At 42.3% G+C, this 16,100-nt stretch overlaps 1 protein-coding gene across 3 annotated transcripts in view; it reads right to left on the reverse strand.

Annotated features, from left to right (window-relative positions):
- Positions 1–604: 604 nt before the first annotated feature.
- Positions 605–16,100, reverse strand: part of PDZD2 (PDZ domain containing 2) — a 198,461-nt gene continuing 182,965 nt past the window's right edge. For all 3 annotated transcript variants that reach the window (XM_068176346.1, XM_068176345.1, XM_068176347.1), the window contains 6 exons: positions 11,561–15,143; positions 10,813–10,930; positions 7,682–7,783; positions 5,004–5,274; positions 2,925–3,059; positions 605–1,496 (listed from right to left, as the gene is read on the reverse strand). In XM_068176346.1, coding sequence (XP_068032447.1) covers positions 1,330–1,496; positions 2,925–3,059; positions 5,004–5,274; positions 7,682–7,783; positions 10,813–10,930; positions 11,561–15,143 — 4,376 coding nt within the window. In that variant the 3' untranslated portion in view covers positions 605–1,329. The remainder of the gene's footprint in view (positions 1,497–2,924; positions 3,060–5,003; positions 5,275–7,681; positions 7,784–10,812; positions 10,931–11,560; positions 15,144–16,100) is intronic.

Genomic DNA, 16,100 nt, shown 5'->3' on the forward strand with positions numbered 1-16,100 from the left:
CTGATACCTCTTCTGTGAGTAGAGGTGAGAAAATCCAAACTAAGCTCCTGTGGCATTGCAAACCTTTCTCTTTTGCTGTACCCAACACCATGGTTTCTTCCATCTACACAAACCGTTTTCAGTTTCACCACCCAGAACCCTCAGTATCAGCCCAGTCCTGACGCAGTTGGGGGTACTTGCATCATCCACACACATCCTCAACCCACTCTCACACAAGCAAAAATAAATACTGGACAGGAGAAAACAAAGAAGACCAATTAAAAGCCTCCACATATATGGCCAGCTCAGATTTAATCTGTTATAATCCCCATTTTTAGATCACCACTTTTCAGCTTGAGTCTTTTAAGTTGGGCAGCCTTAAACCTCCTGAAGATAAATAAAAGCAGCCCAATTTGCAGACGTTCTTAGTGGTCACTGAAGTCTGTGGGATCTGTAAGTGTTCAGCACCTAAAATTATCCCCCTTTTAAAAATATATATATTTTAAAGGTGCCTAACATTAGAAGCCTAAATTTGAAAAGTCAGACCCCATTTTTTTTTCGCCCCCATTTTAATCATAACAAACAACTCAGTATACACCTTGGTGGACAATCACCTATTATTTGGACGTGATTTTCTTACAGATTTCTGCCGCATTAAAACCAAGTGCTTTCAGATACAAGTTGCACCTAGAAGTAGATTCAGTTGTGGTGGATGCTGAGTTAGTTCATTAGTTTTAAGAGGATTTTTCAGCTTTGCAATAACATTCTTGTATTTTAGGCATACAAGTTGTGCAAAATTATACTCTTTTGTCATGCACTTTTAGCAAAACTGCACTTAGAAGAATAAAGTGAGATTGTTCCAGACATTCTCTTATTACAACAAAAAAAAAAAAAAAAAAAAAAAAAAAAAAGGACCAGACCCTAAGGAAGTGTCCTTAAGTCTTATTACAGCTAAGTGATATAGTACAGTCTAAAACCCACCCTTGTCAACAGGATGGCAACCAACAAGTTCTACTACCAACACTCTGCAAGATACTAAAAATATCAGGGACAGGCACAGTGTTATTTATCTCAGTCAAAATACTTTAAATCAAACCCAGGAGAGGTCTTGAAGTTCCAATAAAACTGCCACATAATACAAAATTGTCTCTAACTTTTGGATTCCTTCATCCCCAGTCATTAGGTGAGATCTTTGAAGCTCATCACACATTTGCTCAGTGGTTCTCCAAGGCTCTTAGCACCTCTCTGTAAAGCATTAAGACACTTCTGTGTGGCTTTATAAACAAAGACAGCTTGTAGACAGTTATAAATGGTTTGTCTTAGCAAGTGTGATTAGATGTAGTGCTTCCATCATAATGCAGTTCTGTGTTTTCTGATTAGCAATTGAACAGGCCCCTCTGGCACAGATTTAATGATGTTCCAGGCATCGTAATGCATGAGCCCAATTAACGACTTCCCACTAACAGCAAGAATTTCATCTCCAGTTTCTATGTTTCCAGATTGCTCCGCAGCACCACCTAGAAGCAGAAGTGGGGGAAAGTCAGTGTTAAAAGAAAAAAAAAAGTGAGCCCACAAATCTGCTTTCCATTGGGAAGAAATAAAAAATTTTTTCCAACTTCATCCAATTTCAATGCAAGTTGCTAATATTCACCTCAGCTCTAGCAAGCTACCCCATGCCACATCTCACAGAAAAGGTTATTTTAACCAAGATAAAGCCTTGTTCTCAGAAAAGATGTCTGGTTTTGAAGGAAACAATGTAAGTGTATAAAATATGCTGAATGTTACCTCTGTAGTTGTAAGAAAACCTGGTTGATAAAATAACCATGAAGGTTGTATATGGCATGGATGCACTTTCTCAACTTTAACACGGTAATAGGCAGATAATGCAGGAGGACTGTAAAATCTAGGATGAACAAATCAAACACTGATAGCAAACTTTGGACAAACACCACTCACAGAAAGATTCTAGAGAGAGGCATACCCTTCACTGCTGATGAAAGTATGTTTTCTGTAATGATAATTAAACTAGCATGAGCCATCACAGGAAGGGGAAAAGGACATTATTTAAGGATGTAAATGAATGAGTTTAAAAACTCAACATGTCCTTTACCCTAAGAAGCACTTTCTAGAGAGGGGAAAAACAAACACATACACACCAAAAAAAAAACAAAAAAAAACAACTGACAAGCAATTCAGTAAATATGTGTTTAATTTTTTTATCTTGATGAGGGAATAAATCACTGAAAAGTAATTCTGTAAAAATGCTGTGCACATCTAGTTTCATCCAGAGTTTCAGTTGCCTTCAGAAAGGGCCTTATTTTTCACTAAACTGACATGTGACATATGAAAGTCACAGCATAGTTCTGGGACTTGTTTTCTTTCTGTGTATGGCTCATATAAGTTTAACTACCTGCTGGCAAACAAAGCACCCATGACTGGCAGTTCCTGACTACAAATAACCCATATTCTCAGCAAAACCTAATATTTACATTTAAAAAGAAAACAATAGGACAAAAATATGGTAGAATTCATAATTGGGCATAATGCAGGGTGGTGCTTCAGTACCATGCTGATTATATGCACTATGCCTTTCTTAGAAAAGAGAACTGGATAAGGCATGAATGTCTCAGACCACTATACAGATGATTGCTACTGTAGTCTAATGTTTAGAATAGTGGACAGACCCATACTTAGTAAAGCAGATTGCTCCACATTTACTAGCAGATGCAATCCCTAGCCATTCCCGGGAGCGTTTTTCTTTTAATGATCACTTTGGCCTAGTAAGTGGCAATAAATGAGAGCCACAAAACCCACCCTTGCTTCAAAAAAAAAAAAAAAAAAAAAAAAAAAAAAAAAAAAAAAAGCTGAGTACAGTAATTGAAATGTCTGTACAATGCACAGACAAAAGGAAAACTGGGATAACATCCACTGCATGCATGTGGTACCTTTAAATATCCTTTTTACAAGCAAGGGCTTATCTCCAGCAATGGAAGCTCTTCCACCATCGAGACTGAATCCCAAACCAGCAGAGGTTTTCAATAATTCAACACAGATGACATCATTCATGTCCAGGTTTGGATCTGCAATTGAACATACACAGCATCTTGTTACGCAGATAACAGTAAATAGCAAGTTGTGTTTGATTGGCTTTTGCTTTTGGTGCCGTGACAGGACAATTCAGACAATTCAGTTACTCAGACTAGGAGATGCCACCAAGTTTCTCAGAAGGGAATGTACTCTATTGTAGCTGTGAATGGGAGACAGTACAAAATGCATTTATACACAGGGACATTTTCGTTTTACACATTCAACAAAAACCTGCCAAGGCATCTTTTTTGAGCAAAATTACACCTAGCAAATTTAGCAAATACTCTAAATATCAACTAAATAACTGAAAATTACAAAAACAGGGAGTGGAGAGCATTTATTTTCCTTTCATTTACTCCCTTTGCTTATTCAATGAACTATATCTTTTTAAGTAACAGGAATGAATGAAATGTTTAATTAAGCAAACGTGTTCCATTCTCTTAAGCAAAAATCTGTAATCACTTGTTAGGGTGGAAAATTGTTTCTGGTCTCCTATCTATGTATTTAATTATAATTAACTGTAGTTGTACCATGCCTTCTACATAGCAGATATTTCTGAAGTGCAATATTACTGTAACTGACTTAAAACATGATTTGTCTTAGGAGGAAATAAATCTGCAGTTTTGGAAAACAGAATTCTCTTTGCCTTGTGTGAATGTAATAATTATGTAGTCTATGTTATCACAAATTACTGCTACTGTTATCTTGGACAACTTTAAACGTTATCTAAAACATCTGACTATGTCCTTTGCCTGGAAGGGTGGAAAGGCGTTCTGAATGACTCAACACTATTTTGTTTGTGAGATAATGTTGCCCCCTAGTGCCTGGACGCAGCAGATATTCTGCATTTGCCAGGGTGCAGGATGTAGGGAGTTTAGGGCAGAGAGGAATTCTGAAGTAATTACACAGATTATATCCATGGGAGCAATTCCAGAAAGGCTGATCCATTAATTAACAGAGTGCTTTTTTAATTTTTTTTTAAGCTGTGTTACAAAGTCGTATCATAAAACCCAGTGTAAGCACAAAACAAAATAAACTGTAAAGAAAAAAAATCCTTGTGAGAACAGTAATGACTACATCCAACAGATTAAAAATAATTAAGTGGCAGCTCCGTGTCCTTGTTTTGGAGTGCACAGAGCTGAGTGCCTGGTGTTGCCCTGGAGGGGGAAGGGGGAAGCCCCTGGTCATCCCCTGCTCCTAAGCAGTACCATCCAGATAGGTGCTGAAAGGGTTTGGGTCTTAAATCTCCAAAAATATTCAGAGGTCTCTTCCTAACACCCCAGGTGCAGCCTTTACACCAAAATGTTGTCTTGTTCCCTAACAGGAACCTAATATTACACAAATACATTTCCGCTTAAACCATTTGTCCCTGCTTTCCAATGGGATGGTTGACTTCAATAGGCTTACTTCCATTTACTGCAACATTAAAATAATTTTTTCTATGTTTCTAGTAGAAACAGAATGAAATCTGCTTTTACAAAGAATAAGCTCAGTCCCTACATTTAATAAATGGCAGGACATGGGACTTCCTCTTTAACATTTTTTAAAATTATTTCTGGTTGTTATCTGTCTTGCATTGACTACTGTTATACTTAAAAGGAGTTTATCCTGGATTGGAAGAATATGCAGAACCACTTACCTAAGTAGAAACTGGATTCAGCCCTAAATTAGGTCTTCTAAGTTTGTGCCCAGTTACAATAATTAAAAAAAAAAAAAAAAAACCCCAAAAAAACCCCAAAAAAACCCACAAACAACCAAACCCAAAACTGTATTTAGGTTCCAAAGAGAACAAATAAAATTTAAAGGTTATTTCATTTTCTCCCTTCAATCACATAAGGCACACATAAGACACTTTTAATCTAAAACACATGGACATTTTTCCCTTCAGTCTGCTCTGCAAAGGAATCCTTCCAACTATTCTTGGACAGAGATCATACCTGTTCCTATTTCCATGGAAACATCCTTTCCAGACCCCACACATTTTCTGCCAGTGGCTGATATCGTGAGTCTAGAGGAATTGTTTGTTTTGTCTTTTTCCTTCTGGATGACAATGACTGCATATTTGTACAGCCTTGCCTGATGAAGAGTATTCAGGACATCCCCATGGACTGAGCTTGCCAGAGATTTGCCATTGATTGACAGAACAAGATCTCCTCGATGGATAGTCCCTTCTTGAGATGCCACTCCCTTTGAAAACACTCTGTGGACCTACAAGAAAGGTTATTTTAACAAAGATGGTTTAGCCTTATGACCACACACAGCATTCTACAGGCCACGCTGAACAGAGACACTCTAGCAAAATTTGCAGCCAGTGCCCACTGCCTGGATATCAAGCACATAGCATTTGCTCCAGTGAACACCCTCAAAGTGACTAGACAGAGCTCCATTTGGGGATGGGGGAATTCAGAGGAAAAGATGCTGTTATTACACAGTAATTTCTAAGCCAAAGATGACCAAAACCAGCGAGGGAATGTAATATCACAAATCACTTATGCTTTCATTAAACTCTTCAAAGACCTTCAATTAACATATTTCAAGTGACACAGAGGTTAAATCCACATCTGTGCTGTAGCAACCACTAAGAACACTGTGGTGTGCAACACCCACACCCCCAGTTCCCACTGACTGGGACATGCATCCTGTGCTGTTTTCAAATGCACATTTCTAAACATCTGCGCACAGAAAGGCTCTGTCTTACTGCAGCTGTACAAGTATTTAATTGTCTGCCTCAATATGGCTGATCAAATATCATGCAAATAGATGGAATGGGATGATTTAGCAGCTTGAAATGCATTTTCCTAGAGAAAAAAAAATACTCTATTCAGGGTGGATTAAACTTTGAGAAAACTTCCAGCAAGTTTAGATGTGTGTCATTTACAAAAAGGAACTGACTAAAAGACTCAAGACCCAGTATTTAAGGACTTGCCTATTAGGCACTCTAATTTTAGCAGCCAGAATATGGTTTCCCATGGAAACAGTACTAGGTCTGCCAAGCAAATGTTCAAAGCAGCAAATCTGTGGACACAATTCTGCATGGCATTATCTTTAGGAATTTATCCTAATACCTAGAGCAGCAGCAAGGCATCAGAAGCTTTCTGGCTCCTATTCCATCTCACTGTAGGGCCATGCTGAGATGGGCACCTGCTACAACCCCACAGATCCAAGAAGATAAATTTCCAGCCAGTCTAAGCCAGCATTCAAAGCTGGAATAACAGCCTCAATAACAGATGAAGGCATGCAAATGCAAGTAGAATACAGGGGTCATGCCCAAAAAATCTGCTGCCTTCCCTCAGTTGCTCACCTCCTCAGTACCTTGAAGTTCACTAGGCATTTCCATTTCTTCACCCAAGTGTGGATGTAACAGCCCATCTAAGCAGCTCAGCACCCAGTGGCAACCTTAAATCTAGCTGGGACCCAGAATTCCAGTAGGTCAAGAACATAATTAAGATCCCTTTACACCCCCTGAACAAAAAGCATTAGGAAAGAGCAGGAACTCATTTGTTCATTCTGTTAGACATGAGACTCATTTGGTCTCATGGCTAACAGAATTCAGGAAAAGAACATCATCACTTCCTCAGCTAACAGGATTCAGGAAAAGGACATCATCAGTTCCATCAGTCTGAGAGGGCTCAAGATCTTATATTTTAGGTAGTCACAGTCTCTAGGTAAGGAATTCTCTAAGGAACTCTCTGTGGGGGGACACTGTTTAGCTTTCCTCTTGCTCAGAGCTGCCACTGTTTGGGCTAGATACAGGAAACAACTTCTATAGTGAGAGAGGTAGAGGCCTGCATTCTAGACTTTGACCATATTCTAACTTAATGACACTTTAATATAAAACACATTTATTTATATTGGTCTTGTCTAAATGCAAAACCCAGAAGATTCCTGCAAGGGCTTCTGCAGGCCCCAAAACTGAGGTCATTCCCTTCTTCTAACCTCAGCATTTAATGGATCTCTCTTTTTTAGGGCAGAATTTAAATGCATATTTTGTGTTAAAAAAAACATCACACAGGACATGAGTTTTCTTGTATTTTTCTGTCTCACTGATCTGTTTTTAAACATTCTCTTTTTACATACCAGTATCTTAACAGGACACTATTTTTGGTTCAGAATGCTGCTTAAGACTTAAAAAACCCCTAACCAGACAACAGCCCTCATTTACTGACCACCCACAGGTCTTACTAACTCAAAACAAACTCGTGACATGAAATCCATAATGTTTGCTGAGGTCTGCAACAATCAGTCTCGTGATCTGAAAAATCCTTCAAAAACTTTGCTGCACAGAGGTTCCTTTCAAGGGCTTGAAATGAAAGTCTCCCCTAAAAGGCTGTGTACACTGCAGCTGCATGCAGAATTTTATTTTTATGCATAGGATTTAGACCTAGCCCACCCCATTCAGTAACAGATTTTTTAAGCCTGAAAGCCTAATTGTTATCCATCTCCAACAATAAAAATTACACTTCCCAGACACTCTGATTTCAGTAGCAGATGGTAAGCTGCTGCTTCTGAGAGACACTGTGAATGACTTGCAGTGACTCTTGATAAACAAGCACTTGATCTAATCACCTACTTTAAAGTGAGCTTTGTAGAAAAATGACTTGCAGCCATCACTTACTGTGACTGATTTCTGTTCCAAGTCTATTCCTCCAGCAACACTAAATCCCAGGCTAGCTCCTTCTTCTTTGTGCAAGACTACAAAGTACGTGTCTTCTTTGCTCTAGCAGAAAAATGCAGGAAGGGGAAGAAGAAACACAAACCCAAAGATTAAGACCAAGTACCCACATAAATGACAAATTCCCAGTATCCACAAATTATGGCAGGTGAAAAAAGACAAGTCAAGGAATTAAAACTGAGATATTAAATGCACTTCATGTTACAGAATGAAGCAGCCATCTAGGAGAACTCAGGTGACAAGAAAGGTTTCTTCAGTCAGTCCAAGGCTAGCAAACAAAGTCAAAATTAAGTCAGTGACATGGCATTAAACCTTGGGCAGCCTAATTTTTACAGAGTGTAGACAGTTTTGCATTGTTCAACATTTTGCAGTCAAAATTCAATATTCCCATACGCCTTTCTGGACCAAGCACTGTACTCTTCAGTGAATTACTAACACTTTTGTTATCCAATTTCTTCTTCTTCGAAAGAGTAACATAGATATAATGCAGAGCAGTTGCATCACCCTCTTCTCAGTAGGCTGGGCAATCCTGCAAGGGGCAGTGCCTACATTACTGAAGCTTGGGAAGGTCAGATGGGACAACAGAAAAATCTGTTTCACCTGGGAGATGAAAGTAAGGACCCTGTAAGGACCTAAACAGGACTACAGTGCTGTTGTAGAAATGGAAGCATCCTGCACAGGATAAGGATTGGGCCAAATTTGCATACAACAAGTCTGACACTGTCACATAGACCACATTTTGTGGTGTAAGGGGACCTATAGAAAGGAATTTGGTGGAACACAGTACCTATCTGTGGAGCAGAGCATCAGATGTGGGGAGTAGAAAGCAAGTTTCTCAGCTTTTCCTCAGGATCCCATCTAACACCAGTTATTTCCAGAAACTGCCAATACTCAAAGTAACAGCAAATCATTAGAAACCAATCTCTTAATCTATTTAGTGTTAAATGATATATTTAGTTCACTAAACTCAACATAATAATTCAGCATTTGCTTTTTGTTTCAGATGGCACGGGGAGCCACAGATCATTAGATTTCATGGTGAAACAACAGTCAAATTCTTGGTCTCATGGCATGTTTCTCTGCAACACAGTGTCCGTGGAAGATTTTCTACACTAGAGGCAATCCTGCAATGTCAAAAAATGATATCACCTTGCTCCACATCACTGATCCATCAAGGAGAGAGGAGCAGTGAGGGCAGTGAGAATATCTTTGTCCACAGTGTTTTGTAAATGCTAAGACTCGGCTCACCTGTACCCAAGTGAGAACAGCTTTATGTCTGGCTAGAAATAATAAAATCAGTTAAGTAACTAGGCTAGCCCCTTTACAAGCAATGGAAACATACACGTATCTTTGACTGTTAAGTACTGTAGCAATGCTTTTTCTTCAAGAAATTTCCTACCCTTGATATCTCAACCTAATTTGCTTACACTGGTGAAGGAAGGGAAAAAAGTCAGGGGAAAAAAAAAAAATTCAAACGTTAAGAGTTATCCAAGAATCGTAAGTGTTGGGTCATTCAACAACACAGTCTGGATACTGGCTTCCCATTCCCAAGGTTCATTCCCTCCCTCCCTGGCCCTCAAAGCTTCTCCTTGCCAGCACACATAATATTAGGCAGAGACTTGGCTGTAGATGGTTACTGCTCTACTTGGACACACAAAGGACACACCAGGTCTCCAGTGATCACCTCTGTTTAGACTCTTAGCCAAAGATACCAGTCACAGAGACCTAAATAAAATGACCTAAATAAAATACTTAATTTTAAAATTAATACTAGTAGCATTTATTAAATGCTAGCAGTAAATTCAGCACTGTTTAATGCAAAGGATGGTGACAAACTCTTCCCAAGGAAGCTCTGAGTCCAAATCAGGCAGTCCGTCTCATTTTTCAGCATCTGGATAACTATGAAGAACCGTTCTATTGTACATTCAAAATCCACCATTTGAATAGCATAAAATTTTCCAGAGTATGTGCCACACTGGGCTTAAATGTGGATAAGAAACTATGCAGACAAGGAGTGCATTCCAAAAAGCATTCAGCTTTATAAATATTTGAGCTCTCAGGCTTTGAAAAGTGGCATAAATAAATAATCTGTCAGAACACACATGCAAAATACTTTAGAGAACACTTAATTACCTCTGTCCAGTTGTGCAATCCAATCCTAATTTTATCAGTAAACCTATCTAGCCCTCTTGGCTCACCAAACTTTTGAGACTTGCATTCTTTAGCTATGCTGTCCCCTGGAAGGAGATAAAGCTGGATATTTTGGGGAGGTCCTTTTCCCCCCAGCCTGTTCTATGTTTGAAATTGCAATCTTTGTGAACAAAACTCAAGAACACTCTAGATGCTGCTCAGCCAGCAGTTATGCAGACCAGATGGCAGTTTCCCTTCCAGCACTGTCATTATTTTATCAACTTCTGTTCTGATTTAAAAAGGATGTGGATGTATCCCACAAACAGAAACACCAAAAGCAGGGAAGTAATGTTCTGGCAGGCACTTCACTTTGGAAGCCTTCTTCAAACACCTACATAATGAAGCAAGTTATCTTGACACAAAAACCAGTTTCCACAGAAGAGAACAGAAAAGTCACAGGAGTCTCTTATAAACCCTTCAGCAGCTGCATTCTGGTGTTCAAGTTCAGCACTGAACAAAATAAGTTCAATTTCTGTGATTGCAGCTTCTAGCAAAAGACACCAGGCACAAAGAGGAGCAGAGCTTCCCCTGCACGGCAGGGAAACTGAATCTGACCCAGATGGCTGGTGGAAAGCTAAATTCTGATGTGCAGTTACTGGGGAGCCCAGATGGAGGAATACTTTTCCACTTAAAATAGTTCTATTTATTGTGACTCATAAATGCTTCTGAACTTCCTTACACAAAAAGCCCTTCAAAATTATCACAGGTTTATAGCAGGCATTTAAAACCAACATTAGTAAAATTAACATCAACTGCAGTTGATAGTAATAGCCTGTCATAGGACTACTGGATAAGCCCTGAAATAGTTTGGAAAAGATTTTATCTACCCTTAAGAAAACCCTCAAAAATCCACCAATAACCCAGTTTTATCTTGTGGTTTTTACCTTTACTTGTGCTTTGACTTCTTGGAGCATAGCAGCAACATCACATTTTGGTACTACCACTGACAAAACAGATTGCAGTTTTTGCTGGTCCAGGCTTGAGATGAGCAGCTGATCCAAGCTAAAATAAATGTAAAAAGACAGAAGAGCTCTATATTTCCTAGCTTTGTAGAGATACATTTCATGTATACAGTGTAGGCTGTATTAGGATAAATGACAGAGAAGGAATCTCAAAAACCAGTAAGAAATGGTGTATGCTGGGAGAATAGGAAGGGGCAGAGAAGATTATTTAAGAATAACTCTGAGAGTCAGTCACTGTTCTGTTCCCCTCATCCTTCCCTAATGGTTTTAGCAACAGACATTAACAGGAGACAGCTACATCTGAAACCTACTTCTGGCAGGACAACAAGCTCATTTGTCACCACAGGCTGTGCTGGCAGCCAGTGTGGTGCAGCCTCCTGTCAAACACTACTGCTGTGCTGTAACATGGCCAAAAACTGACCAAAACCAGCTAGAGGGGCCACAGAAAAGGAGCCCTTCCATTCCAGGATAAAATGTTTAATTCTGTAGTGAAGCCAAGATACAGCAGCATGGCAGCTCCAAGGCATCAAGGTCATGAATGGCACCCCCCGACTGTGAGCAGACAGCAAGCTGGGGCCTCATCTGAAATGTGCTTTGGGGCAGACCTGAGGCACAGTGGAAGCTTTGCCCTGGGCAGAGATGAAACAATAATAGCAAAGCTGACACCAACCTGATAGACCAGCTGTTTCCCCCATCCAGAGGGCTGCCATGGGGCATGTCATCATCCGAGGCAGAACCTGGTGTCCCTGAGCTGCTGTCCCGGGGGCTGCAGGCTCGCATTCCCATCCCACCCAGCTCCACGGGGATGCAGCGGGCTGGTGGAGCTGGCCTGCTCTGGGCAGGTGTGCCAAGGACTCTGCGGGGCGTGATTTCCAGCTCTGTCTTGAAGCAGGCAGGCTGCGGAGGCTCCGAGAAGCCCTCTCCGCACAGCTTATCCAGGTCAGGCATGCTGAGAGCTCTCAGCTCCCGCAGCCTGGAGCGGGACAGAGGCAGCCGCCCCAGGCCCCGGCTGCGTCGCACCTGCGAGGCTGAGGTGGGGAAGGCGGCCATGTCTGCCCCAGCACCATCCTCCTCGCTTCTCTGGGGCTTTCCATCCCCTTTGCCACCCTCGGTCACACACACAGGCTCTGTGCCAAGGGGAGACTTGGCCATGGTGTTGGCTGGGCTGCCACCGTAGGAGCTCAAGCTGCGCCGCAGTGCCCACGGTGCCTCAGCAGAGCTGGATGTGGTGGCCAACCCACCACATGACCTCCTGGCAAGGGGCAACCTTGCAGCCGAGCATATATCAATGGCCTTCACAATGGGCCGATCAAAATTTGCCAGGTTTTCAAAGGATTTGATCCTCTGTTTGACAGAGAAAGATGAAATTGGCTCATGTGGCCAGTTCAGCTCATAGTAATAGTAATTCCGCCTGAAGCTTCTCAGTTTATCAGCAGTGGGATAGCTAATGTCACTGGCTGAAGGGGATGTGCCATGGACCTTCTGGGCACTTCTGGACGCGTAAGCCTGCTCCTTTCCACTCTGGCTGTTAGGCAGATTCAGGTGAACCATCTTTGACATCCCCGTTGCTGCCTGTGGGTATTTCTCATCTGCAGTCTGGCCCTGGGGGCCTTCCACAGGGTGAACCTCTGCAACATGGCAGTCCTCCCTCAAGTGACCTGATAACTGGGATGGCATTGAGTAGGTCCTCGTCACAGGTTTCGACAAGCCACAGAGACGTCTGTCTCCAGCAGTATCTCCTTTTGAGAAATACTGCATGGTCCCCATCTCCTCACTCAGCCGAGGCATTTCTGCATTCACCTCTTCTGTTTTCTCCAGCAATGGCAGTCGCAAAAACGATGCTGGTGAGGATGAGGCAGAGGAGGAGGAGGAAGGGGATGATGAGGAGGAGAGCTTCACCTCAATGAAAGTGCGTTGGATCTCTTGTCCTTCCAGCTGCTCCTGCTGAACTGACGGGGACCCCAATGAAGAAGAGCAGGCTCCAGCAGACGTTCCTACATTTTGCAGATCTAATTGCCTAAGGTCATCTGCAGTATAGATGCTTTTGGTTGTGTTCAGGTCTCTTCCAGGGTTATCAGTCCTCCCTTTCACATATTCAGCTTCTGGTATCCCCTGAGGAGGTGAAGTGACTATGGACTGACTGTCTCTGGCTCTGAAATCATCTACCTTAGCATCCTTACCCTGACACACCACAGCCTGCATGGAAACTTGCTTCTCTTTTGGCTTTCCCCATGATAGCTCCCCACAGCCACATTTCATTTCACCACTCGTGGTTGGACTGCTGCTGCCATTCAGGAGAGGCAGAGGTGAATCTTCAGAAATGACCAGAGATGGTTTATTTTCTAGCTCTGATTTCAGAGTCTTCGAGGCTGCTGAAATGCTCTTTCCAGGATCTGAGTTTGGAGGTGAATTATGGGACAATGGTGTTTTCTTTCCCAGGAGTTTGGGGGATACTTGTGGAGAAACAGAAGCCCTTTTCTGATCAGCCCCATTGACTTTGGTAGGAGTAATGCCAGAAGAATCTGAATTTGTCTTTGCTTTGCTTTTGATGGTGAACCCTTTTAGCTTTGGTCCTGCTTTAGATTTCTGATTATTTAAAAGGGTGTCCATTATACTTTTTTGTGCCATTCCCTTAGACTCCTGACAGGATTTTTTCTGTGAGGATGGGCTGTGCGGTACTGCAGCTCCTTTGCAGTGATTTGTGCCTGAGCTTTGAACTTTTCCATTTGAAGTCCTTCCTGAAGTCACAGAGTTAATTTTCTCATTTTTTCCTGGCAATTCATGAGTTGCGTTAGCCTTTGGATCTTTAGATCTAGTGGGAAAGGGTGACCTGAGTGATATTCCTCTTGTTGACGATGCATTCACATGATTGCTATCTGTTTTAGACAAGGTAGACAAACTGTTGGTTTCTTTCTTCACCAAGCAATAATTAAAAGCATGATTACAGTCATCAACTGCCATTTCACTTTCAGATTTGGATCTCTGCTCATTATGACATCCTTCTTTCTCAAACAAGCTGTTCTCCAAGACACTGACGTTTCTAGCAGAGCAAAAGCTTGTCTTTTCGCAGTGCAGAGACCCTTTCTCTTCAATGGATTCACAGCATTTCTTACGTTCATTACTGTTCCCCAAATCCATCTGTTCTTCTGTACGTAAGGCACCATTGTTACAGAAAGAGTAAACTTCAGGGATACTGACTGAATTCTTTAGGATGTCTTCTTCTGGCAGGAGAACTGAGGAAGAAGAACACAAGGATGCAGAGGACACATGTGGACACTGTGAAGGACATGGAGTAGGACCACCATGATCTTCCAAACCTAGTTTGTTGATGCTTGTCTCCAGTGACCCACACATTGCACAGCCCTCATTCTGCAAAACTTTGCCACTGTAAGGGTGCAGCGGGAACAGTGATGATAAGCTTGTCCCAGAGGTGTGATGTTGCTCCAGTGCGGGCTTCTGCGGCTCATCGTTTATGCAACAAATCTCAACTTGCTCCTCATCTGATTCTGTTACAGTACAGCCTGTGAGGACATTAGCAGCAGCACATTGCCCAAGCAACACCTCACTAGTACTGTCAAAGGCTTCTGTGACAGACTCTGCATCTGAGTGAGAATCCTCCGCAGCCCCATACATCGACTTTGGAAATGGGTCACTCCTCTTACCTTCCAGAGAGCTTGCTGCAGGCAACTCATCCTCATTTAAACTGCTAAAATTCCTAGAATAATTATTTAAAGAGTTTTTATTCACAGTAAAAAGTTTGCCTGTGTTGATGGAGTCCAACACAGACAGCCCCAAAACCCCTTGTGCATTAGCTCCACAATTCACAGTTTTTTCCAGCAGCTCCTCCTTGGGTGCTCGCGTCTCAGACCCGGGGCAGCCTTCGTCAGTGCCACAGCAGCACATCGTGGTGTACTCATCTCGGAGGGGACTTTCTGCGCGCGACGGGGTGCGTGGGGCCCTGCCTTCCGGGGCACCCATCTGGCTGAGCAGGTCATCGATGTCAGTGACCGGCATGGACGCGCAGTCCTCATCACAGCTGCCCTTCGGGCTACCTCTGTGCACATCCCTGCTCGCGGCATCAGGCGGCAGTGTTGCTCTCTCCGCCGCGCAGCCGCTGACAGCAGCCTGCAGACCTGCTCTTCCTCGCTTCCCTGAACTCTGTTCTTCCTCTGCTGTGAGGATGCTGTTGACATTGGCCTGATTTTGAGTGTCTACCCCCGGAGACAGGATGAGGTTTGTAAATCTGCTGACAGCTGCATCACAATTAAAACAAAAACAAAACAAAACAAAACAAAACAAAACAAAAAAAAAAAAATCCTGTCAAGTATAAGAAGTGATATAGAAAACACCAGGTTTTATTACAAAAATAGACACCCACACAGACTACATGCTTTCATTTTGATTTGCACTCCTCCTCTTCTGTAATGATGTTTACAACAACTCAAATTAATCATAACCATGTGTATTTGAGTAGTGCACAGAAGGGAGCAATCCACTTATCCAAGGTGAGTAGTCATGATCTGTTTAACTCTCATCTTTGAAACTGCAGCAGCCAAGCAGCCAACTACCAAAGTGTCAGCATGCAGTAAGTCACGCTGAGCAGCACTGCTTCTCATCACTTGTTTCATCTCTGAAGTCTCCAGGAGAGACCCCAGGGAGCACAGAAAGCCCTGACATAGCAAAGGTGACCAGATAACACAGTGACAGTCTGTGCATAAATAACTTGGCTCTGACCCCTCAGCACTTCTGCAGGTGTTCAGTGTGACACGCATGGGTGACGTTGTGCACACATTAAGCACATGGCTTTACTGCATTTCTGGCACAGACTTCTCCTGGCTTCCAGTTCGTTTAACCCGTTCCTGGACAGCACACTGAGCTCCCTGTCACTGCTGCACTGACACATTCTCACTCACCCATTTCTCCACCTCTTCAGCTTCCAGCACTTCACCCTATCGGATTCCGGATTCCACCTCTCTACCCTGCTTCTGAGACACGTATCCTCATTCAAGCTGGCTTCCAGAGGCCAGTTACTATGACATGGGCCCAGAAAGTGCATGGAGAAGAAGAGGTTATTCAGTGTCAGAATCCTTTCCTGCCCCTTTAAAGGTGCCTGCGCATCTCTGTACTTCTCACACAAACCTGCAGAATTATCCACATCACTTAACTTAGGAATCCACGTTAAGAAGTGCTGATTTCTCCTGGAATCAACA

This window comes from Anomalospiza imberbis, chromosome Z (assembly GCF_031753505.1).
Source record: "Anomalospiza imberbis isolate Cuckoo-Finch-1a 21T00152 chromosome Z, ASM3175350v1, whole genome shotgun sequence".
In the NCBI taxonomy this organism is placed as follows: domain Eukaryota; kingdom Metazoa; phylum Chordata; class Aves; order Passeriformes; family Viduidae; genus Anomalospiza; species Anomalospiza imberbis.